The 24,806-nt window shown below is 63.3% G+C and overlaps 3 protein-coding genes across 3 annotated transcripts; 1 reads left to right on the top strand and 2 right to left on the bottom strand.

Annotated features, from left to right (window-relative positions):
* The first annotated feature begins 391 nt into the window (after positions 1–391).
* Positions 392–7,764, top strand: CHLRE_02g079005v5 (uncharacterized protein). The gene is made up of 12 exons (XM_043059210.1): positions 392–643; positions 906–1,102; positions 1,354–1,435; positions 1,671–1,743; positions 2,001–2,138; positions 2,589–2,776; positions 2,982–3,061; positions 3,577–3,726; positions 4,100–4,287; positions 4,455–4,561; positions 4,805–5,415; positions 7,406–7,764. Exons 2-11 carry the CDS (start codon positions 963–965, stop codon positions 4,961–4,963), a joined length of 1,305 nt encoding a protein of 434 aa, XP_042926844.1. The 5' UTR covers positions 392–643; positions 906–962; the 3' UTR covers positions 4,964–5,415; positions 7,406–7,764.
* A 5,007-nt stretch (positions 7,765–12,771) lies between these two features.
* On the bottom strand, positions 12,772–19,404 carry CHLRE_02g078950v5 (uncharacterized protein). Its single transcript, XM_043059205.1, has 11 exons — positions 18,342–19,404; positions 17,779–18,032; positions 16,755–17,276; positions 16,501–16,610; positions 16,161–16,305; positions 15,817–15,954; positions 15,390–15,599; positions 14,875–15,174; positions 14,643–14,777; positions 14,318–14,457; positions 12,772–14,130 (listed from the first exon to the last, which is right to left on the bottom strand). The coding sequence occupies exons 1-11, from the start codon at positions 19,015–19,017 to the stop codon at positions 14,088–14,090; spliced, it is 2,673 nt and encodes an 890-aa protein (XP_042926843.1). The 5' UTR covers positions 19,018–19,404; the 3' UTR covers positions 12,772–14,087.
* Positions 19,405–19,544: 140 nt separating this feature from the next.
* CHLRE_02g079004v5 (uncharacterized protein) lies at positions 19,545–23,144 on the bottom strand. Its single transcript, XM_043059209.1, has 4 exons — positions 22,935–23,144; positions 22,195–22,495; positions 21,632–21,885; positions 19,545–21,129 (listed from the first exon to the last, which is right to left on the bottom strand). Exons 1-4 carry the CDS (start codon positions 22,941–22,943, stop codon positions 20,911–20,913), a joined length of 783 nt encoding a protein of 260 aa, XP_042926842.1. The 5' UTR covers positions 22,944–23,144; the 3' UTR covers positions 19,545–20,910.
* Between the last annotated feature and the right edge of the window lie 1,662 nt (positions 23,145–24,806).

The raw sequence follows: 24,806 nt of genomic DNA, 5'->3' as shown, positions 1-24,806 counted from the left end.
CAGTTGGGCCAGGTTGGGCGCGCGCTGCACCGAACCAGCTGTATCTGTGTTTCGAGGCATTGGCGGGGGGAGGGCAGGCACAGCATTGAAAGTTCCGAGAAGGCACAGCACAAAACTTTCGGGTGGCAGGTCGGCGCCCAGTTTGGACGGCACGAAACACTCTCAAGCGTGCCAGCCTGAGACTCCCAGACTCCCTGACTCCCAGTCCCCTCAATCCCAGTCCACGCAAGCTGTGCACTCCGCCACAGTGCCCTAGCGGTAACGTTCCCCGCACTTGAAGGAACGTTCCCCGCAGGAGGGCGTCCTACCTCGTGCGAAGGGCACCTGCATGATGACATTTCGCCCACAGCAATCAACCAAGGCATTGAAGCCAGCGTAGCTATTCAATGATCGAGTTCTTGTTAGCTCATACATATCTAATCTAGGCGACCTCTCTCCTGCTAAATATGAGCCGAAGTTGGAGTTAGGAGTAACCGCTTTGCAAGTCATTTCAATTTAGGCGTCTTACTTGGTGCCCGTAAATACAAATCATCATACTCGTCGAGTCGGCGCGCGAATACTTGCTTGTGTGCTGGGTTGGGCCAGCGGTTCGGTAACGTCGCCAAGCCAAGAGGAGCCCAAGTAGGGACCTTATGATGCATTAGTAAGTGGGTAATTAAAGTGTAGGACATATAGGGCCATTGGGAAGGCTGGCGGTTGCAGGGCGACCTTCTGCATGCCCACATGCAGCTTGCCACGAAGAGTCGCGCTCCCGCATTTGCATTGATTATGTTGCTGATCATACTAATAGTAACATCATATTATACATGTTAACTGTGCGTGGAAGCCTTTGGTCTCGCGCTCACCTCTGCCACGCTGACGCCTGACGCCAGCCCCGCCTCTTGTCACCTCGCCCTGCACCACAGCTGAACAACAGATTATCTCCCAGGTCCCACGCAACCTTCACGCAGCCAGCTGCTACAATGGCGGGCAGCCCTATTCCACGTGACCCGGTCTACATGACCTACATCACAAATCACAACACGCCGCTTGGGCCGGCAACCCCCGGTCGCAGCACCTCACCCTATCGACCCGCCACTGGCCTCACACATACCGACCTACAGTAAGTGCTAGCCCCCCTCACCCGACCGGCCCGCCAAATAATCCGCCGAATGCTCCAAGTGTGGTCGGGCTCAGCAGCAGCAGGACAAGGAGGCTTGTAGGGCTGCTGGCACGGGCTGCTGGGCTAGTGTGTTCCCGCGCGCGATGTGAGAGCGCGTATGCAGCGCATCGAGGCCTAGGTCGCCACATAGTGGCGCAGGTCGCGAGGGCGCGGCCCGGGCCTGCCTTCACACCCCTCCACCCGCCTCACAGGCTGCAGGGTGCCAAGGGCGTGTACTCCCACTTCCACCGCCCCTTCAACGACCACTCCCGCTACCTGGCAGTGGCGTCCGAGGTGCGCGACCTGACCTCACCTGCCCGCTTGCCATCCTCGCGCCTGCCTGCGTGCCCTCGTGCCTTTACCCTTGCCTGCTTGACACACACGCGCACCTGCTAACCTTACCCGCCTTGCTGCTTGTGTCCGGCTCTAGCACGCCACTTGCACCTCGCACCCACCTCATGCACGGACCCCTCCAATCATCCGCCATGCCACAAGCCTGCACACACACACACACTCTTCGCACAAACAGACCGACCGAGCTGCCTATCGTGACGCTCCCCGACTGGCGCCGCCGCCCTGGGATGGCAGCCCGCCCGGACAGGGTGCGTGTGGGGCAGGGGCGGAGGGCCGGGGGTGAGGGCGAGCAGGACGGCTCGGAGTGGGATAGGCCCGTGCTGCTAGCGGTCACAGAAGCGACACGACTGCATGGACCAACTTTGTATCACAGCTCCTGGACCGACACCGCTGGCATGCGCTACACCGTTGTCATTCGTTCCGCAGTCGTGCATGCTTACACAAGAACAAGGGTTGCATCAGTTGACCTCTGCCGTATGCCCCCATGTCCCCACCACCCCCGCAGACCGCTCCCAGCGGCCCTTCACGGCGCCTGGCAGCGGCCGCCGGTACGGCTCCCCAGGGGGCTACGCCGGTGCTGACGTGGGCGCGGCGGTGGACGTGGGGGAAGCAACCCTGCTCGACAACATGACCACACGCACAGGTGGGAGAGCGGCGGGGCAGCGGTGGGGCAGCGGTGGGGCAGTGGTGGGGGAGCGGTGGGGCAGTGGTGGGGGAGCGGTGGGGCAGTGGTGGGGGAGCGGTGGGGCAGTGGTGGGGGAGCGGTGGGGTAGCAGTGGGAGAGCGGCGGGGCAGCGGTGGGGCAGAGGCGGGGGAGTGGTGGGAGAGCGGTGGGGGAGCGGTGGGCAGGGGTGGGAGAGCGGTGGGCAGGAATACGAGTGTGTCAGGTGCCTAGATACTGAAGGGGACAAGAGCGGGTGGAGCAACAGGTCTGTCGCAGTGTGCGCGGTGATGCTTTGCATGGACTAGCGGCTGAACTGAGACGCACCCAGGTCCCATCCCACCACCCGGTTTCACCACCCGCTTCCCACACGCAACCACCCGCCCACTCCTCTTCCCCTCATCCCCACCCTCGCCACCCCCCCCCCCACAGGCGCGCCCTGCTACACCAGCGCCTCCCTGATCGAGGCGGATCTGGTCACCGGCACGCCGGTGCTTGAGGAGGTGGTGGCGACGGAGCGCGGCGGCCCAGAGGACTGGCGGCTGGCACGAGTGCAGACGTACTCGGTGCCGCCCTCGCGGACCGGGTACGGAGACGGCGGCGTGCGACCCTTCCACCAGGTAGGGCGCTAGCTGGAGATGGGTTTGCGGCGGCGCACGGGGTTTGGGAGGTCGTTTTCATTGCCATGCCTCTGAAGAGTGAGGATAAGAAGCAAGGCGGGGGTGGCAGGTTGGGGCATAAGGAAATCGGGTGGACACTGGGGCAAGCTGAACCCGAACGTGTGCCAAGCCCCCCGTGCCTCTCCCGGCTGTCGTGCGGCCTCAGGACTACCGGCACTACAAGTACTACGGCTTTGCGGGGCACGGCGCCAAGACCAGCTGGGCTCACAATCCCAAATACAACCGGTGAGATTGTTGTTTGTGTGTGTGGGGGGGGGGGGGGGGAGCGCAGCGACAACGAGAGAATGTGCGAGAGCGCCAGCGAGAGTGAGGGAGGGTGAGCACGCGGAATGTGCAGCACGGTGTGTGCGTGCACCAGGGCGGGCTGGGTGGGGGCTGATCTGGATGTGCGCGGGTTTGGAGGGGTCGGCGGGGGCAGGACGAAGCTGACGAGCTGGCAGGGGCCAGGGAGGCAGGAGGGAGGCGGGCAACAGGCCATTGTGCCCGAGTTCGTGCGTCTGCAACAAGGCAAGGCGGTTTAGCGTGCCTGTAAACAAGTGAAACGGGCCCCTGCGGAAGTCTAGTACCGAAAACCATGGCAGCATAGCTAAATTGCATGGAGTAGTGGGTGGTAAAACGATGTAGAGGTGTTGTGTGTCCGTGCCACTACCGCCGCCGCTGACGCTTTCGCCGCCATCGCGCCGATCGCTGACCGCCGCCGCCGTGCATGCACAAACACACACAAACACACAAACGCACAGGACATATGCCGACATGTTCACAAGTAGCACCGACTCCACCTCGCCGGTGTCGTCTGTTGACTCGCCGCCCGCCCAGCCGCTCCAGCCCTACGTGGGGGGTCCCAAGCGGCCGCTCACACGGGCTGAGAAGGCGTTGGTCGGGCAGTTCAGGTGTGTGGCTGATGACGCGGGATGAATAGCTGTTTCCGTCATTTCGGTGAGGTGTCGGCTTTTAATTTTGTGCTGGTGGCGTTGATTACTGACCTGGTTGTATGCGCGACTATGGCAATAGGGAGCTTTGTGCCGGGGACGCATGTCCCTCTGCTGACGGGTTCTCTCCCCAGCTCAGTACCTCAGTAGTATAACCTAGCCCATCTTTGGATCCCCTAACAACCATCATGACTCCCTTGTGTCTCCTCCTACAAAACTCGTCATCTTTGTCGTCAACACGTTCTCTGACCTTCCTAACCCCTCCCACCCGCTGCCTCCCCTACTCCCTTTATCTCGCTCCTCGCGCTCCTGCCGCGTGTGGCCGCACATGCAGCTGGCACAGCTACGCGGCTGAGGGTGTTCCCGCGGACCCGCACGTGGCGGAGCTACTCACGGACGTGGCCACCGGCCGGCCCCCCAGCCCCGAGACCCTGCGGCGGCTCAAGGTGACGGGCCAGGCACGGCCGCGCTCGGCGGCGGCTGGGGCTGCGGCGAAGAGCATGACGCGAGCGGAGGTCATTGGTGAGCAGGGTGCTAAACTGCTGGGACTTTCCAACAGGGCATATGTTGTACAATTTGCACGATGAGGAGCCACCTCCACTCCTCTCAAGCACGCTGCCCGTCCGTCCACTCATGCACTCGCACCGCCTCTGTGTCTGCGCTCCGGCCCCCCGCGCACACACCTACAGAGCCCTTCAACGCCAAGGTGGACATAGAGGCGCGCCAGCCGCTGCCGCCCGACACGCCCATGTACGGCAACAACCGCGCAGCGCGGGTCACAACCTACAGGCAGATGGTGCGTGGGTCCCGTGGAGGAGGGGTTGGGGTTGAGAAGGGTTTGGTCCAAGTCGTGTAGTTGGGAAGGGGGTGCCGCGTAAGCATGGTGGGATATGGGTGAGCGTGTCTTGTCGGCACACTGGCAGATGCGCGCAGACCTAAGCGCAGACATCAACGCACTGCACGCGCCCAGCAACGCTGCACACTGTTGGATGCTTACCATGCTGTGCCGCCGTGTGCCCGCCTGCAAACACACGCACAGGCCAGCCCGTACGCGGGGGAGCTGAACCGCTCGCCCAACATGGGCTCCCAGAGCCCCTGGCACCAGCGCTACGGGCACTACAAGTACTCGGGCTTCGCGGGCAAGGGCGCCAGCAGCAGCTGGGCGCGCAACCCCAAGTACGCCCAGATGTACGACTGATGGGCGCGGGTGGCGGAGGGCGGCGATAGCGGGCAGCACGCTTGCGGTGGTTCTGTGCTGCGTGTGTCGACTGGGTAAGGGGAGCGATGTCTGGTGAAGGACGGAAGGCATACTGGCTGGGCAGGGCGCACATCGCTGGTTCGCGTGTGGGCATGTCGGCATGGTTGGCGGGTCCGCATCTTGGAATGAGTCGGCCTACCCCCACTTCAAGGTATCTTGTTTGCGGTCTTTTACATGGACGTATATGCTGATAGGGATATGGAGGAACCGACGCCAGGAAAGTGGCGACTTTTAGCCTGACCTTGCGTGGCTCGCGCGAGGGTCGGTCGCGCTGGAAAGGCGAAAACAATTCATTGCACCAGCCCCGAGGCCACTTGCCCCACACACAACATAGATACATATTATATATGTAATATGAAATACTCGCACAGGCAAGCAGCCGCATGGCGCAGGTGTGCCACGCCGTGCCGTCGCCGGCGACCCTCGCCGCGCCACCTCGGGGCCACCGGGGCCCGCCCGGCCCCTCCGCCGCGTGCACAGTCGGCCCTTGGGCTCCCAGCTAGCTTGCACTATGAGACCAGCAGCCGCCACTGCAGTCGCGCTCGGCAGGGCATAGCACGCAGGAGCCCAGGCCGCGGCGCCATGGCGGGGCCCTGAGCGCCGCCCAGCCAGGCGAGCAGACGCTCTTGTGCCATAGACCGGCGCCCACAGGGGCCATAAGGCTGTGTGACAAGGCTGTGATATACAGCAGAGACAGAGGACAGCAAAAGACGCGACATAAAGCCCGTACGACGTACACACGTCCCTCTGTGCACCTTCCTCTCACGCACCCGCCTGCGTCACCTACCGCCGCCGCCGCCGCTCGGTAAACCAGTCACGGCCCCGGCGTGCGACCGGGCGCAGGCCGGCTGCCAGCGTCATAATACGGGAAGCATATGTGACATGTCAGCTGCTATGCACCAGAGGGTCCAGGGCATGTGGTTGTGGGCACGCAGGAGTGCATGCGCTTGTGGGTGTTTGGGCGTGCATGCCCGCTTGATCGCATGTGTAGCACAAGTGCCCCGGAGGCTGTGCAGCGCGCCTGCCCCGCCCCCGCTATGTCAAGCTACACTAGGTGGCATGCAAACACGGCACTCAGCCCGACATAACTAGCGGTGCCCTGACCACACGGTGGCCGGGCGCCCGGCAGCCCCTCCCTGCGCAGGGCCCATAAACGGGCCCAGCGCCTGCGTGACGGCCCCACAAATGCCCCAGCCTGCTTGGACTCGGCTTGTGACCATAGACGCATGACTACAGCATACTGGCTGGGCAGGGCGCACATCGCTGGTTCGCGTGTGGGCATGTCGGCATGGTTGGCGGGTCCGCATCTTGGAATGAGTCGGCCTACCCCCACTTCAAGGTATCTTGTTTGCGGTCTTTTACATGGACGTATATGCTGATAGGGATATGGAGGAACCGACGCCAGGAAAGTGGCGACTTTTAGCCTGACCTTGCGTGGCTCGCGCGAGGGTCGGTCGCGCTGGAAAGGCGAAAACAATTCATTGCACCAGCCCCGAGGCCACTTGCCCCACACACAACATAGATACATATTATATATGTAATATGAAATACTCGCACAGGCAAGCAGCCGCATGGCGCAGGTGTGCCACGCCGTGCCGTCGCCGGCGACCCTCGCCGCGCCACCTCGGGGCCACCGGGGCCCGCCCGGCCCCTCCGCCGCGTGCACAGTCGGCCCTTGGGCTCCCAGCTAGCTTGCACTATGAGACCAGCAGCCGCCACTGCAGTTGCGCTCGGCAGGGCATAGCACGCAGGAGCCCAGGCCGCGGCGCCATGGCGGGGCCCTGAGCGCCGCCCAGCCAGGCGAGCAGACGCTCTTGTGCCATAGACCGGCGCCCACAGGGGCCATAAGGCTGTGTGACAAGGCTGTGATATACAGCAGAGACAGAGGACAGCAAAAGACGCGACATAAAGCCCGTACGACGTACACACGTCCCTCTGTGCACCTTCCTCTCACGCACCCGCCTGCGTCACCTACCGCCGCCGCCGCCGCTCGGTAAACCAGTCACGGCCCCGGCGTGCGACCGGGCGCAGGCCGGCTGCCAGCGTCATAATACGGGAAGCATATGTGACATGTCAGCTGCTATGCACCAGAGGGTCCAGGGCATGTGGTTGTGGGCACGCAGGAGTGCATGCGCTTGTGGGTGTTTGGGCGTGCATGCCCGCTTGATCGCATGTGTAGCACAAGTGCCCCGGAGGCTGTGCAGCGCGCCTGCCCCGCCCCCGCTATGTCAAGCTACACTAGGTGGCATGCAAACACGGCACTCAGCCCGACATAACTAGCGGTGCCCTGACCACACGGTGGCCGGGCGCCCGGCAGCCCCTCCCTGCGCAGGGCCCATAGACGGGCCCAGCGCCTGCGTGACGGCCCCACAAATGCCCCAGCCTGCTTGGACTCGGCTTGTGACCATAGACGCATGACTACAGCATACTGGCTGGGCAGGGCGCACATCGCTGGTTCGCGTGTGGGCATGTCGGCATGGTTGGCGGGTCCGCATCTTGGAATGAGTCGGCCTACCCCCACTTCAAGGTATCTTGTTTGCGGTCTTTTACATGGACGTATATGCTGATAGGGATATGGAGGAACCGACGCCAGGAAAGTGGCGACTTTTAGCCTGACCTTGCGTGGCTCGCGCGAGGGTCGGTCGCGCTGGAAAGGCGAAAACAATTCATTGCACCAGCCCCGAGGCCACTTGCCCCACACACAACATAGATACATATTATATATGTAATATGAAATACTCGCACAGGCAAGCAGCCGCATGGCGCAGGTGTGCCACGCCGTGCCGTCGCCGGCGACCCTCGCCGCGCCACCTCGGGGCCACCGGGGCCCGCCCGGCCCCTCCGCCGCGTGCACAGTCGGCCCTTGGGCTCCCAGCTAGCTTGCACTATGAGACCAGCAGCCGCCACTGCAGTTGCGCTCGGCAGGGCATAGCACGCAGGAGCCCAGGCCGCGGCGCCATGGCGGGGCCCTGAGCGCCGCCCAGCCAGGCGAGCAGACGCTCTTGTGCCATAGACCGGCGCCCACAGGGGCCATAAGGCTGTGTGACAAGGCTGTGATATACAGCAGAGACAGAGGACAGCAAAAGACGCGACATAAAGCCCGTACGACGTACACACGTCCCTCTGTGCACCTTCCTCTCACGCACCCGCCTGCATCACCTACCGCCGCCGCCGCCGCTCGGTAAACCAGTCACGGCCCCGGCGTGCGACCGGGCGCAGGCCGGCTGCCAGCGTCATAATACGGGAAGCATATGTGACATGTCAGCTGCTATGCACCAGAGGGTCCAGGGCATGTGGTTGTGGGCACGCAGGAGTGCATGCGCTTGTGGGTGTTTGGGCGTGCATGCCCGCTTGATCGCATGTGTAGCACAAGTGCCCCGGAGGCTGTGCAGCGCGCCTGCCCCGCCCCCGCTATGTCAAGCTACACTAGGTGGCATGCAAACACGGCACTCAGCCCGACATAACTAGCGGTGCCCTGACCACACGGTGGCCGGGCGCCCGGCAGCCCCTCCCTGCGCAGGGCCCATAGACGGGCCCAGCGCCTGCGTGACGGCCCCACAAATGCCCCAGCCTGCTTGGACTCGGCTTGTGACCATAGACGCATGACTACAGCATACTGGCTGGGCAGGGCGCACATCGCTGGTTCGCGTGTGGGCATGTCGGCATGGTTGGCGGGTCCGCATCTTGGAATGAGTCGGCCTACCCCCACTTCAAGGTATCTTGTTTGCGGTCTTTTACATGGACGTATATGCTGATAGGGATATGGAGGAACCGACGCCAGGAAAGTGGCGACTTTTAGCCTGACCTTGCGTGGCTCGCGCGAGGGTCGGTCGCGCTGGAAAGGCGAAAACAATTCATTGCACCAGCCCCGAGGCCCCTTGCCCCACACACAACATAGATACATATTATATATGTAATATGAAATACTCGCACAGGCAAGCAGCCGCATGGCGCAGGTGTGCCACGCCGTGCCGTCGCCGGCGACCCTCGCCGCGCCACCTCGGGGCCACCGGGGCCCGCCCGGCCCCTCCGCCGCGTGCACAGTCGGCCCTTGGGCTCCCAGCTAGCTTGCACTATGAGACCAGCAGCCGCCACTGCAGTTGCGCTCGGCAGGGCATAGCACGCAGGAGCCCAGGCCGCGGCGCCATGGCGGGGCCCTGAGCGCCGCCCAGCCAGGCGAGCAGACGCTCTTGTGCCATAGACCGGCGCCCACAGGGGCCATAAGGCTGTGTGACAAGGCTGTGATATACAGCAGAGACAGAGGACAGCAAAAGACGCGACATAAAGCCCGTACGACGTACACACGTCCCTCTGTGCACCTTCCTCTCACGCACCCGCCTGCATCACCTACCGCCGCCGCCGCCGCTCGGTAAACCAGTCACGGCCCCGGCGTGCGACCGGGCGCAGGCCGGCTGCCAGCGTCATAATACGGGAAGCATATGTGACATGTCAGCTGCTATGCACCAGAGGGTCCAGGGCATGTGGTTGTGGGCACGCAGGAGTGCATGCGCTTGTGGGTGTTTGGGCGTGCATGCCCGCTTGATCGCATGTGTAGCACAAGTGCCCCGGAGGCTGTGCAGCGCGCCTGCCCCGCCCCCGCTATGTCAAGCTACACTAGGTGGCATGCAAACACGGCACTCAGCCCGACATAACTAGCGGTGCCCTGACCACACGGTGGCCGGGCGCCCGGCAGCCCCTCCCTGCGCAGGGCCCATAGACGGGCCCAGCGCCTGCGTGACGGCCCCACAAATGCCCCAGCCTGCTTGGACTCGGCTTGTGACCATAGACGTATGACTACAGCATACTGGCTGGGCAGGGCGCACATCGCTGGTTCGCGTGTGGGCATGTCGGCATGGTTGGCGGGTCCGCATCTTGGAATGAGTCGGCCTACCCCCACTTCAAGGTATCTTGTTTGCGGTCTTTTACATGGACGTATATGCTGATAGGGATATGGAGGAACCGACGCCAGGAAAGTGGCGACTTTTAGCCTGACCTTGCGTGGCTCGCGCGAGGGTCGGTCGCGCTGGAAAGGCGAAAACAATTCATTGCACCAGCCCCGAGGCCACTTGCCCCACACACAACATAGATACATATTATATATGTAATATGAAATACTCGCACAGGCAAGCAGCCGCATGGCGCAGGTGTGCCACGCCGTGCCGTCGCCGGCGACCCTCGCCGCGCCACCTCGGGGCCACCGGGGCCCGCCCGGCCCCTCCGCCGCGTGCACAGTCGGCCCTTGGGCTCCCAGCTAGCTTGCACTATGAGACCAGCAGCCGCCACTGCAGTCGCGCTCGGCAGGGCATAGCACGCAGGAGCCCAGGCCGCGGCGCCATGGCGGGGCCCTGAGCGCCGCCCAGCCAGGCGAGCAGACGCTCTTGTGCCATAGACCGGCGCCCACAGGGGCCATAAGGCTGTGTGACAAGGCTGTGATATACAGCAGAGACAGAGGACAGCAAAAGACGCGACATAAAGCCCGTACGACGTACACACGTCCCTCTGTGCACCTTCCTCTCACGCACCCGCCTGCATCACCTACCGCCGCCGCCGCCGCTCGGTAAACCAGTCACGGCCCCGGCGTGCGACCGGGCGCAGGCCGGCTGCCAGCGTCATAATACGGGAAGCATATGTGACATGTCAGCTGCTATGCACCAGAGGGTCCAGGGCATGTGGTTGTGGGCACGCAGGAGTGCATGCGCTTGTGGGTGTTTGGGCGTGCATGCCCGCTTGATCGCATGTGTAGCACAAGTGCCCCGGAGGCTGTGCAGCGCGCCTGCCCCGCCCCCGCTATGTCAAGCTACACTAGGTGGCATGCAAACACGGCACTCAGCCCGACATAACTAGCGGTGCCCTGACCACACGGTGGCCGGGCGCCCGGCAGCCCCTCCCTGCGCAGGGCCCATAGACGGGCCCAGCGCCTGCGTGACGGCCCCACAAATGCCCCAGCCTGCTTGGACTCGGCTTGTGACCATAGACGCATGACTACAGCATACTGGCTGGGCAGGGCGCACATCGCTGGTTCGCGTGTGGGCATGTCGGCATGGTTGGCGGGTCCGCATCTTGGAATGAGTCGGCCTACCCCCACTTCAAGGTATCTTGTTTGCGGTCTTTTACATGGACGTATATGCTGATAGGGATATGGAGGAACCGACGCCAGGAAAGTGGCGACTTTTAGCCTGACCTTGCGTGGCTCGCGCGAGGGTCGGTCGCGCTGGAAAGGCGAAAACAATTCATTGCACCAGCCCCGAGGCCACTTGCCCCACACACAACATAGATACATATTATATATGTAATATGAAATACTCGCACAGGCAAGCAGCCGCATGGCGCAGGTGTGCCACGCCGTGCCGTCGCCGGCGACCCTCGCCGCGCCACCTCGGGGCCACCGGGGCCCGCCCGGCCCCTCCGCCGCGTGCACAGTCGGCCCTTGGGCTCCCAGCTAGCTTGCACTATGAGACCAGCAGCCGCCACTGCAGTCGCGCTCGGCAGGGCATAGCACGCAGGAGCCCAGGCCGCGGCGCCATGGCGGGGCCCTGAGCGCCGCCCAGCCAGGCGAGCAGACGCTCTTGTGCCATAGACCGGCGCCCACAGGGGCCATAAGGCTGTGTGACAAGGCTGTGATATACAGCAGAGACAGAGGACAGCAAAAGACGCGACATAAAGCCCGTACGACGTACACACGTCCCTCTGTGCACCTTCCTCTCACGCACCCGCCTGCATCACCTACCGCCGCTCGGTAAACCAGTCACGGCCCCGGCGTGCGACCGGGCGCAGGCCGGCTGCCAGCGTCATAATACGGGAAGCATATGTGACATGTCAGCTGCTATGCACCAGAGGGTCCAGGGCATGTGGTTGTGGGCACGCAGGAGTGCATGCGCTTGTGGGTGTTTGGGCGTACATGCCCGCTTGATCGCATGTGTAGCACAAGTGCCCCGGAGGCTGTGCAGCGCGCCTGCCCCGCCCCGCTATGTCAAGCTACACTAGGTGGCATGCAAACACGGCACTCAGCCCGACATAACTAGCGGTGCCCTGACCACACGGTGGCCGGGCGCCCGGCAGCCCCTCCCTGCGCAGGGCCCATAGACGGGCCCAGCGCCTGCGTGACGGCCCCACAAATGCCCCAGCCTGCTTGGACTCGGCTTGTGACCATAGACGCATGACTACAGCATACTGGCTGGGCAGGGCGCACATCGCTGGTTCGCGTGTGGGCATGTGGACGTGGTCTCGCACGGCGTGCTTGATTGTGGTTCAACGAATGTAAATGGTTGCCAGCGTGACAGCACACGGTTCCACCATTGCCTGGCCTAGACCTAGCGCAGCTGGGTCTGGGCGGTGAATATTGGTCTAAGCGCTGTCTTTTGATTGAGCAGAATCACGACGGTGCACACGGTGTGCAAGACGCAACTAACAATCCGGTTCCAGGAGACGAGGGGCCCTTGCGGCTCGCTTAGTCTCGTTGCAGGTATTGGACAGGAATGCACACTTCCATCCTGTAACACACACACACACACACACACACACACACACACACACACACACACACACACACACACACACACACACACACACACACACACACACACACACACAAACACTATCGAGGCTGGGAGGGAATGCTGAACCGTTGGAATGCAGCGGCGGGTGGTGGAGCCGAACGAGCATGTACAAGACACGGTGGGACCTTGCTTCGCATGGCTGGTGCGAGACCACGGTCAAAAGCTGATCGAGTCAAATGACGTGGAAGACGGCATCACGTGTGTGTAACGGTGTGACAGGAACGTGGCAGTGTCATGCAGTGTCATGATGGCGCGAGGTGTGGCTCTCTGGGTTCCGTGTGTCCTACTCCCTGCCGCTCACCCAGAGCCACATGACAGTCCAGCACCGGCTTCAGAGCCGATACACCCGATCCTCCAAGAAATACCTCCACTATGTATGCAGCACCCACATCATCTTTCATGCGAACAGCTATCTACGTCAGCGCCTGCCTGCAAAGCACCGATCACAACAAACGTCCACGTTTTAAATGCCTGGCCAGCTGCCTAATGTCAACATGCTTGATCCTCCAACAAGTACCGCACGTGACCGCGCATCCGTCCCAGTACATGCAAGCGCCCACAACGCTGCGCCCCCCCGCTCACCATCCTGCAAGCAATCGACACGCACCCTCATCAGCACCAAGCCAACACCCCGCACGCACAATGAAGAGCAAGCTCTCTCACCTCTGCTCATCGACCATCACAGCACTGCAATAGCCTGGCAAACGCTTCCTGGACTCGACCCACCAGCGGCCTTCGACCTCCGGCTTTCCCACTTCCATGTGCACGTTACCGTGCGCATGCGATTGCCCCCACCAGACCTAAATTTCAACCACCGCGCTTCTATTCTTGCGTGAGCGCAAGTCGCCGCCATCATCAACCACAGTGACCCTATCAGTTGTGTACACGAGTTCAATGGCACTGCTCAAAAGCACGCACAAGCCAGTGCAAGCACTGACGGGTACGCCCATAAATGGTATCGGTTCGTGCAGTCCTATGTGAATGAATGTATGGACCAGCATCTTACGGAAAGTCACTGACTCCTGACGTGTGGGTGCGGCGTGTGCTGTGAACGACACAGCATAAACCGTCACACAAGAGATACGAGCACCAAGCCACGCATATACCGATGAAGCTATATGAAGCCAGCAGGCAGGATCGTACCGCACAGCACTGTGCAGCACACGAATAACCCGATCGACGCATCTCGAATGATTGAACCCCGTGGTTGCGTAGATCGCGAGCTTGGTTGTCAACGTGTCCGGTCTTCAAGTACTCGTTTACCCACAACAGCTGTACAGTTGTCCCTCCCCCCTGTTTCATCCGAGCAAACACGCACGAGTTCATCTCTGCATTTTAGGCAATCGCTGCCTGCACAGCTGTCCTCCGGAAACGTACGCACGTGGCCGTTTGCTGTGGACAAGCACGGCCGTCCAGCACACTCCTACAGCCAACGGCAGCTCCGCTCCATCGGCTGCACCCAGTCCGAAGAGCTGTGCTCAACCCCCTGCCGCCAGCAGCTCAGCTGCTCAGGCGCAGTCGGCACACGAGGCGTCTTCCAAGTCAGCGGCCCTGCGAGTGCACAGGCACGTGCGTGCATCGCCACGACACATGCATACTCACGTCAGCGCTGCGGAGCTAATTGGAGCAAGGCGGGCAGCCTGCCTGGCAGCAGAGAGCCACCTCCCACGCACCCTCCCTGCAACTGGCCCAGGGAACCTAATTTCCCCCTCCTCACCTCCCGCCCAGCCCCCCTCACCCATTGCAGTCGTTGTCTAGCCCGTCGTAGCACATGTCGCAGTTGCCGGGCTCCGGCTGCTCACTGGTGGGCATGCCGCCGGGCGGCGAGGTGCACACCACAATTGGCGCGCCCTCAAAGTCGGGGTCATTCGCCCGCACCTGCACCGCGCGACACCACCACCGCGGCACAAACATGAATGATGGATGGTTCAGCAGCCATAGAAGTGAACAATGACACACGATTTAGCCTTGCAAGCGCACATACAAACACCATGTACACAAAGCAAGACCCGACTCGCTCGCACATCTGCACGCCGCCCCTCAAGCAGCACCGCATACGGTACCTTGAAGTACTTGGTGGCCTGCTCGGGCATGACTATGTTGTTGTCCGGCGTCTTGTAGCCGCTGCTGCCCACCAGCACAGGCTTGTACGGCGTGCCCATGCGCACCGTCAGCCCGTCGTACTGATGGATGAAAACCTGTGAACGGCTCGGTATTCAGTAGGTATCCGTAAGTGACTGCGGCGCCGTCTGGGCGGGCTTCCTTGTGTTGTTTTTTTAACACACACATACACACCTTGACATCCAGGCTTGGATCCAATCCCGCGTCGTACAGCCCCGGGTCCAGCTTGGGCGCCGGCGAGCCGCCGCCATCCGCGCCCTCCGCCGCCGGCGGCGTGGCGGGCAGCGCCGGCGACATGCGGTAGCTGATGTAGTAGTAGCTGGTGTGTGTGCTGTCGTCGGCGCGCCACTCGGGCGTGACCGCCACCTGCACCACTGCGGTGTCTCCGGAGGAAGCCGGCGGCAGTTTGAAGCCGACCAGCTGCTGCGCCGAGCTGACCTGCGCAGTCTCGTCCAGCAGCGTCACCCAGCCCACCTGCGAGCGCCACAGGCACGGCGCGACATGGTGGCGCGTGTCAGGCGGCATTCCTGGACACCCCATTCACATCGCTCACTTAAGAAGCCATACATGGGCAGTGGTGGTGCCATGGCAGCGTTCCGGACCCAGCCTGACGCCCGCTGCCCGCCCTCGCTATTGGCGCCGCGCAGCAACCCGCCCTCAACAAGGTGACGGTGTGGCGCCGCGCGCACCTTCCAGGCATTGGCGGCGTTTGGGCACACCAGCCCCACCGCCTCGGAGGCGCAGCCCATGGGGCAGCCGGTGTCGGCGCGGGGCCCGGGCGCGAAGGGCAGGTCGGGGCCCACGGCGGAGGCCACGGCGCCGGCGTGCGAGAAGGAGTAGGTGTGGCCCAGGTCGTGCATCAGCTGCGACACCACCGCGCGAGGCGTGGCGTCGTCGGCCTGCGCGTTGAGGGTATGGCTCGGTTTAAACGAAAAGCGGAAGCAAGGCTTGTGTGCTGCAGCTCGCACCGACTGTCGGCGCAAAGCTCCGCCATGCTCTCCGCTCGCCTACCCTGCATACCCGTAATCAGCAACGGCCGCCGCTGCTTGCACATACCTCGCTCTGCCACTCCTCGCAAACACACACACACACGCACGCAGGCACGGGTGCGCTCACCACTTTGAGGAACACGGGGCAGTTGGCCGAACAGCCCACGGAGGCCAGGGAGGTCCAGGCGGCGCAGGCGGGCAGGTCGGGCAGCAGGAACAGCCGCCGGGAGGAGGAGTAGCGGCTGAGCGGCACGTCGGGGGCGTGCTGCGAGTGTAGCGGGACACGACAGGGACACAGAGCGGCTTGAAGGAGGAAGCCGGCGTTGCAAACGGTACATTACAACCCGCGGGAATGCCCTCCATGCTGCAACTTGTGGTAAGAGCTGTGCTCCCACACTGCGTGTATGTGCTGCGCTGTTCAATGCACAGCAACGGCCAACACCGCCGCCCCAGGCCACCAGGCCGCCCCACCTGCGCCACCCAGTCCAGCGCCCACTGCGCCCAGCCGAACAGCTCGCGGTCGGTGCAGCCGCGGGCGCTGTCGAAGGGCCGGCCGCTGGAGGGCGCGGCGGCGCAGGGCACATCGATGGGGCCCAGGATGCGGTTGCCCTCGCGCCTGTGGTGGTGATGTGGTGATGTGGCGGAATGAAGCAGCGCACCGCAGTTGGTCGTTTGAGTTGTCAGGAGCGCAGCGAGCGCGGTGTTGGAAGGGGACATGAGGGGGCACTGGTGTGCGGGGGAGGCGGGGCTTAGCTCCCAAGACCACCTTGTGCACCGTACAATGTGAGTCTGCTGGGCTACCGGTACTCACTTGAAGGGCGCGTAGCCGTGAGAGCAGGTCTCAAAGAAGTTCTTCAGCGTGGGGCCGTCCTGTCCCGTGCTGTTGCCGTCAGAGGCCCCGAAATAGTACGTCTCGAGTTGCTGTGAGAGAGAGTGGGCGGGTGCGTGTAAGAAATGACAGGGGGTGAAAGGGGCGTGTGAAGGTGATCAACATGCGCCTGTTGTGTCCCAAGCCGTCTGCTCCATGCATTCACACAACGCATACACGCACGCGCCGACACGCACCTCGGCTGTGAGCGTGTTCCTCACGCCGCACACGTTCAGGATGAGCGTTACACTCGTGACGTCCGTCGGCTTGCCCAGTGCCGCCAACAAGTCCGGCACACGGGCCTTGTCGTTGTAGAAGCTGTTGGCCTTCCGGTTGAGGTAGGTGGCATTGAAGAAGTCAGAGTCCCAATCCATGTCCACGCCCGTCACGAGGTCCGGCTGCGAGCCCGCCGCATCCGACTCCGCCCCAGCAGCGACGTCCTCAGTCCGGCGGCGACTACTGCTGTTGTTGCCGCTGCTACTGCCGCTGCTGCTGCTACTGCCGGCGGTGCTGCTGTTGCCGCTGTCGCTCCCCATCACTTCTTCTGCTGCTTCCAAGCCACGCCCGCCAGCGCCACCCGCCACAGGCAGCGGCAGCAGCAGCTCCCGGCGGCGGCTACGCCGCTGCCCCGCCGCTGTCCCTGCCGCCGCCGGCTGGCGCTCCACACCCCGGTGGTACACCAGGTCCCCGGTCTCCAGCGCGGCCACCTCCTGAGGGTCCTGTGTGTGTGAGGGATATGTGTGCGGCGCAGGCGTAGACGCAGGTGTGCACATGCAGGTGGCTAGATGCAGGCGGGCGGCTCAGCCATGGTCGCAGGTGGTGGTGGTGGTGGTGGTGGTGGTGGTGGTGGTGGTAGTGGCTGCTGGGCTGTACACAGCCGCCGTACAGACTTCCAATTGGGAGTCTCTCCGTGTCAAGTCCACGACCCTCAACGGCACAGGTCCGTGCACACCCACCACCGCCTCACCCGCGTCCCTCGCCTCTAGTGGCACGTACCCTAGCTCACCCCCACCTCTGTAACCCGATTTCTGTCCCATCAGCCACACGCCTGTGACACCCTCAACAGTTCCCTCCTGCCCCCCCTCGCTCTTTGTGCATTGGGTTCGGTTTCGTTTGGTATTTACAGCCCCTCTTTCCCCCCACTCACATCCTTAACCAATCATGAATGTAAATCGACCCCATCCCACCCCCGCAAACACGCCCCACCGCGGCCCGCCTCACCGCCGGCTCACTGAACAACAGCCGCCGGTACACAGGCGCCCGAGTGCCGTCCGGCAGCGGCGGCCCCGTGCCCTCCGGCCGTACACGGAAGTACAGCCGCTGTTCGTCGTCCACCACCGTGGTCAGGTCGCGATGGTCCCAGGCGCCGGGCGGGCTGTTGGAGCCGTCCTGCCCCGGCGGCACGCCGCCGCCGCTGCTAGCGCTACTGGTCCGGGGGTCCAGCTGCACTGTGAGTACCAGGATCTCGTCGCCCTCTGCGCGGATCAAAGGGAGTCGGGTCGGGGATTGATGTCGTAGGTATGGGCCTGGCGGCCCTGTTTGCCACGTGTGTAGGGGCGTGTGCCGTTTGGGCGCTGCCCGCCGCGCAGGCCCCTCCCGCCACACCCCGTCACCCGGCCCCTCGCCAATAGATGACCCAACCATCAGGACAGAGGGACAGTACCAAAGAAGCCCTGTCTGGTTATCGTCAAGTGCTAATGCAAGCATATGTATGTGTGTGTTCGGTGCGCCCCGACTGAGGGGGCGGGTGCTCCCACCCATCCCCCCGTCTCCTCGCGACGTACCTGTGCGCGACGTGTAGGGCCCATACGTTGCCTCCCCGTGCGGAGGTGTCGGCGCGGGCGCCCCACTAGGACTAGGGCTTGGGTGGGGAGGCGGTGGGCTGGCGGCCCGTGGGCTGGGACTGGGACTGGGACTGGGACTGGGACTGGGACTGGGACTGGCGCCGGGGCTGGGGCTGGGGCTGGGGCTGGGGCCGGGGCCTGCAGCGGGGGGCGGGGGCACGGGCTGCTGCCGCGGGGGGCTGGGAAAGCTGGCGCCCGGTGTTGGTGGCTGGAACTGGGGCTGCTGCGCTGGTGATGGTGGCTGTGGTGTAACAGGTGGTGCGGTGCCATTGCTCGGAGACGGCCGTCGCGCGGGCGGGACCGTACGCGAGGAGGGCTTGCCACCTTTGGCCGGAGGGGGCAACCGATGCCGGACAAGGACCGTCGGGCGCGGAGGCGGGCGCTTTTGCCGACTGCCAGCTAACTGTTTATGTTTGGCCCCTGCCTCCACTACTGGAGGGTGCCAGCACACAGCCACAACTGCTAGCAACAAGGCGAGGCCCAGTCGACGGGGGGTGCAGCATGCCCATGCCGGGCGGGCCCGGGACTCCCAGGCGCTGCAACGCCGTCGTTGTTCCAAGGTGGAGACCAGCTGAAATTCTGTAAACCCATGCGCAGAAGCGGGGCCATCTCGCATTTGTCCTTGAGAAAAGGAAGTTCTCCCGAGGGGGGTGGGCGCCTGTACGCCCACAGCAGCGCCTAGTTCTGGCTACTTGGCTGCTGGCGCTTATAGAGATGTGGTGTGCCGGGACTCTATGCCGGCCTGCATTTTCGCCCGTCCAGGAATGGACCGAATTCGTAGCCCGCCGCGACTACTCTAGTTGCCTGTCCTCTCAATGCAATAGCTTGTTAGCGTAATGTAAATTTCAAATGGTCCAGCCTTGTGGGCAATGAGAAGTCGCGAAGCTACAGGCGCGAAGTCGCAGGGCCCCTGTAACTGCCTTGACTAAGAAAGATGGAGTAGCTATGGAGTGCGCAGCTAACAGCAATATGAGCCAAACGGCATGGTCACACTACGTACGCCTGGACCATCACAGACTCCTCGGGCCGAATCCAAAGCGCGATCTGTCAGCGAGTTCGCCACGCGCTGTTCACGCTGGCCTCAATGTTGGGATGCATTCGTAGTTCGTTATGGGCCTCTGATGCAGCCAAGGCCCACCACAGCCGGCGCCCGCCTTACAAGCAGGACTCACACTGGCCAAGCAGTAAAATGTCCCCGCGACCCCACCCCCGCGACCCCATCCCCGCGACCCCGCGTCGGACTTCCTCTGACACGCGGTCGCTTACCTGCGTTGTCTGTCTGCATTTCAGGGTGCACAGGCGCACAACAAAGTCGATTACGTCAGTCTTGACCCCGGACTGCCATGGCAACGGCGTTACGACGTGAGCGCTCCACTCCGCTTCACCTGTCACCGGTCACCCCACACGCTGGAGCTCTGCGTCTGCCGGGCGCTTTTGCACACGAACCAACACGGCAAAACATAATTTGCGCATCACCGTCCGTTTACGTGTGTTACATCACGGGCGGGTTCCTGTCGCAAGCCGGCGCTGCAATAATGAATCCATGTACAAGCCCTCCCTGAACGCCGGCGTCACTATCAAACTGCTACTACCGGTATGCTGACAGGCCGCTCCGCCCGCCGCTGCCTGCAGTTCTGCATCTGCAGCTACAGCTGCAGCTGCCGCCCTCAGCCGCCACACGTGTCACCTACTGCACACGTGTGTTCTGCCCCATCGGGTGCATGGCTGCATGCGTCCACTGCCCACCGCACACACCAGCATGCACATGTTTCTAGCCCACACGTGTTTCTACTTTCTAGCCCACACGCCTCAACACAGCGCATACAGCGCAATGACTTATCTTGCTGTGCAACAATTTATGCATCGGCGGGGGTCGCCGGCTACTACGCACACCACGTCTGCGGCCGTAGCTACAACACACAGCAAACGGACCCACATTGGGAGAACGCGCAGGGAAGTGCACGTCCCCAACGATGTCTCCAACGTACTAGTCTTACATTGTGTGGCATCAAGCAATGAAATCCGCTCCCTACTGTTAGGCCGGCATGGGCCCATTGCAATACTACCCCAATGCACGCATCCCCTCAAGAAGAGACAACGCGTGACTGTCAAAACTCACACGACGACCCTACACGCCACGCCACGTCTCGGCACCTAAACCAATGCACATACGGTAATTAGGCTCAGGAGTCATGGGTTGACAACACAACAGCGATGCAAAAGATGCCAACCTGCACAAATCTGCCATACGGTAAATCAAAATGGGCTGCAGCGGACTCTTCCGAGTCTCAACTCACTAGCCGGTATGGTGGCACCTACTCGCAAACACACAGACGCACACGCACGCACCGGTGCAAGCGTTGGAGCCTAGATTTGTGACCAACTACACAAGGCGTGCCACCAACACAGCGTCCAGCTTCACCTCGATGCCGTCCCTTGTCTTCCCAGCGCCCTAGCAACAAGACACCCGCAAGCCCCTCGGCCTTTGGAGCCACCTACGCTCCTCCTGCTACGCCCGCGCAAAACCTCTCGGCCCACGGCCCCCTCCCCCGCCCTCCCCCCACAACTTCACATCCCATCCTCCGCTGCATACCCCGCTGCACTCCTCACTCCTGCCACGCCTGCAGCATCGCCGCCGCGCCGGGTCCCTCGCTGCCCATGGCTGGCGCTCCACACCCCGGTGGTACACCAGGTCCCCGGTCTCCAGCGCGGCCACCTCCTGAGGGTCCTGTGTGTGTGAGGGATATGTGTGCGGCGCAGGCGTAGACGCAGGTGTGCACATGCAGGTGGCTAGATGCAGGCGGGCGGCTCAGCCATGGTCGCAGGTGGTGGTGGTGGTGGTGGTGGTGGTGGTGGTGGTGGTAGTGGCTGCTGGGCTGTACACAGCCGCCGTACAGACTTCCAATTGGGAGTCTCTCCGTGTCAAGTCCACGACCCTCAACGGCACAGGTCCGTGCACACCCACCACCGCCTCACCCGCGTCCCTCGCCTCTAGTGGCACGTACCCTAGCTCACCCCCACCTCTGTAACCCGATTTCTGTCCCATCAGCCACACGCCTGTGACACCCTCAACAGTTCCCTCCTGCCCCCCCTCGCTCTTTGTGCATTGGGTTCGGTTTCGTTTGGTATTTACAGCCCCTCTTTCCCCCCACTCACATCCTTAACCAATCATGAATGTAAATCGACCCCATCCCACCCCCGCAAACACGCCCCACCGCGGCCCGCCTCACCGCCGGCTCACTGAACAACAGCCGCCGGTACACAGGCGCCCGAGTGCCGTCCGGCAGCGGCGGCCCCGTGCCCTCCGGCCGTACACGGAAGTACAGCCGCTGTTCGTCGTCCACCACCGTGGTCAGGTCGCGATGGTCCCAGGCGCCGGGCGGGCTGTTGGAGCCGTCCTGCCCCGGCGGCACGCCGCCGCCGCTGCTAGCGCTACTGGTCCGGGGGTCCAGCTGCACTGTGAGTACCAGGATCTCGTCGCCCTCTGCGCGGATCAAAGGGAGTCGGGTCGGGGATTGATGTCGTAGGTATGGGCCTGGCGGCCCTGTTTGCCACGTGTGTAGGGGCGTGTGCCGTTTGGGCGCTGCCCGCCGCGCAGGCCCCTCCCGCCACACCCCGTCACCCGGCCCCTCGCCAATAGATGACCCAACCATCAGGACAGAGGGACAGTACCAAAGAAGCCCTGTCTGGTTATCGTCAAGTGCTAATGCAAGCATATGTATGTGTGTGTTCGGTGCGCCCCGACTGAGGGGGCGGGTGCTCCCACCCATCCCCCCGTCTCCTCGCGACGTACCTGTGCGCGACGTGTAGGGCCCATACGTTGCCTCCCCGTGCGGAGGTGTCGGCGCGGGCGCCCCACTAGGACTAGGGCTTGGGTGGGGAGGCGGTGGGCTGGCGGCCCGTGGGCTGGGACTGGGACTGGGACTGGGACTGGGACTGGGACTGGGACTGGCGCCGGGGCTGGGGCTGGGGCTGGGGCTGGGGCCGGGGCCTGCAGCGGGGGGCGGGGGCACGGGCTGCTGCCGCGGGGGGCTGGGAAAGCTGGCGCCCGGTGTTGGTGGCTGGAACTGGGGCTGCTGCGCTGGTGATGGTGGCTGTGGTGTAACAGGTGGTGCGGTGCCATTGCTCGGAGACGGCCGTCGCGCGGGCGGGACCGTACGCGAGGAGGGCTTGCCACCTTTGGCCGGAGGGGGCAACCGATGCCGGACAAGGACCGTCGGGCGCGGAGGCGGGCGCTTTTGCCGACTGCCAGCTAACTGTTTATGTTTGGCCCCTGCCTCCACTACTGGAGGGTGCCAGCACACAGCCACAACTGCTAGCAACAAGGCGAGGCCCAGTCGACGGGGGGTGCAGCATGCCCATGCCGGGCGGGCCCGGGACTCCCAGGCGCTGCAACGCCGTCGTTGTTCCAAGGTGGAGACCAGCTGTGGGAGCCCAAGGGCCGACTGTGCACGCGGCGGAGGGGCCGGGCGGGCCCCGGTGGCCCCGAGGTGGCGCGGCGAGGGTCGCCGGCGACGGCACGGCGTGGCACACCTGCGCCATGCGGCTGCTTGCCTGTGCGAGTATTTCATATTACATATATAATATGTATCTATGTTGTGTGTGGGGCAAGTGGCCTCGGGGCTGGTGCAATGAATTGTTTTCGCCTTTCCAGCGCGACCGACCCTCGCGCGAGCCACGCAAGGTCAGGCTAAAAGTCGCCACTTTCCTGGCGTCGGTTCCTCCATATCCCTATCAGCATATACGTCCATGTAAAAGACCGCAAACAAGATACCTTGAAGTGGGGGTAGGCCGACTCATTCCAAGATGCGGACCCGCCAACCATGCCGACATGCCCACACGCGAACCAGCGATGTGCGCCCTGCCCAGCCAGTATGCTGTAGTCATGCGTCTATGGTCACAAGCCGAGTCCAAGCAGGCTGGGGCATTTGTGGGGCCGTCACGCAGGCGCTGGGCCCGTCGATGGGCCCTGCGCAGGGAGGGGCTGCCGGGCGCCCGGCCACCGTGTGGTCAGGGCACCGCTAGTTATGTCGGGCTGAGTGCCGTGTTTGCATGCCACCTAGTGTAGCTTGACATAGCGGGGGCGGGGCAGGCGCGCTGCACAGCCTCCGGGGCACTTGTGCTACACATGCGATCAAGCGGGCATGCACGCCCAAACACCCACAAGCGCATGCACTCCTGCGTGCCCACAACCACATGCCCTGGACCCTCTGGTGCATAGCAGCTGACATGTCACATATGCTTCCCGTATTATGACGCTGGCAGCCGGCCTGCGCCCGGTCGCACGCCGGGGCCGTGACTGGTTTACCGAGCGGCGGCGGCGGCGGTAGGTGATGCAGGCGGGTGCGTGAGAGGAAGGTGCACAGAGGGACGTGTGTACGTCGTACGGGCTTTATGTCGCGTCTTTTGCTGTCCTCTGTCTCTGCTGTATATCACAGCCTTGTCACACAGCCTTATGGCCCCTGTGGGCGCCGGTCTATGGCACAAGAGCGTCTGCTCGCCTGGCTGGGCGGCGCTCAGGGCCCCGCCATGGCGCCGCGGCCTGGGCTCCTGCGTGCTATGCCCTGCCGAGCGCGACTGCAGTGGCGGCTGCTGGTCTCATAGTGCAAGCTAGCTGGGAGCCCAAGGGCCGACTGTGCACGCGGCGGAGGGGCCGGGCGGGCCCCGGTGGCCCCGAGGTGGCGCGGCGAGGGTCGCCGGCGACGGCACGGCGTGGCACACCTGCGCCATGCGGCTGCTTGCCTGTGCGAGTATTTCATATTACATATATAATATGTATCTATGTTGTGTGTGGGGCAAGTGGCCTCGGGGCTGGTGCAATGAATTGTTTTCGCCTTTCCAGCGCGACCGACCCTCGCGCGAGCCACGCAAGGTCAGGCTAAAAGTCGCCACTTTCCTGGCGTCGGTTCCTCCATATCCCTATCAGCATATACGTCCATGTAAAAGACCGCAAACAAGATACCTTGAAGTGGGGGTAGGCCGACTCATTCCAAGATGCGGACCCGCCAACCATGCCGACATGCCCACACGCGAACCAGCGATGTGCGCCCTGCCCAGCCAGTATGCTGTAGTCATGCGTCTATGGTCACAAGCCGAGTCCAAGCAGGCTGGGGCATTTGTGGGGCCGTCACGCAGGCGCTGGGCCCGTCGATGGGCCCTGCGCAGGGAGGGGCTGCCGGGCGCCCGGCCACCGTGTGGTCAGGGCACCGCTAGTTATGTCGGGCTGAGTGCCGTGTTTGCATGCCACCTAGTGTAGCTTGACATAGCGGGGGCGGGGCAGGCGCGCTGCACAGCCTCCGGGGCACTTGTGCTACACATGCGATCAAGCGGGCATGCACGCCCAAACACCCACAAGCGCATGCACTCCTGCGTGCCCACAACCACATGCCCTGGACCCTCTGGTGC

The sequence above is a fragment of the Chlamydomonas reinhardtii genome, chromosome 2 (genome assembly GCF_000002595.2).
Source record: "Chlamydomonas reinhardtii strain CC-503 cw92 mt+ chromosome 2, whole genome shotgun sequence".
Lineage (NCBI taxonomy): Eukaryota > Viridiplantae > Chlorophyta > Chlorophyceae > Chlamydomonadales > Chlamydomonadaceae > Chlamydomonas > Chlamydomonas reinhardtii.
The sequence above is the reverse complement of the archived record's forward strand: the minus strand, read 5'-3'. Positions and strand labels throughout refer to the sequence as shown.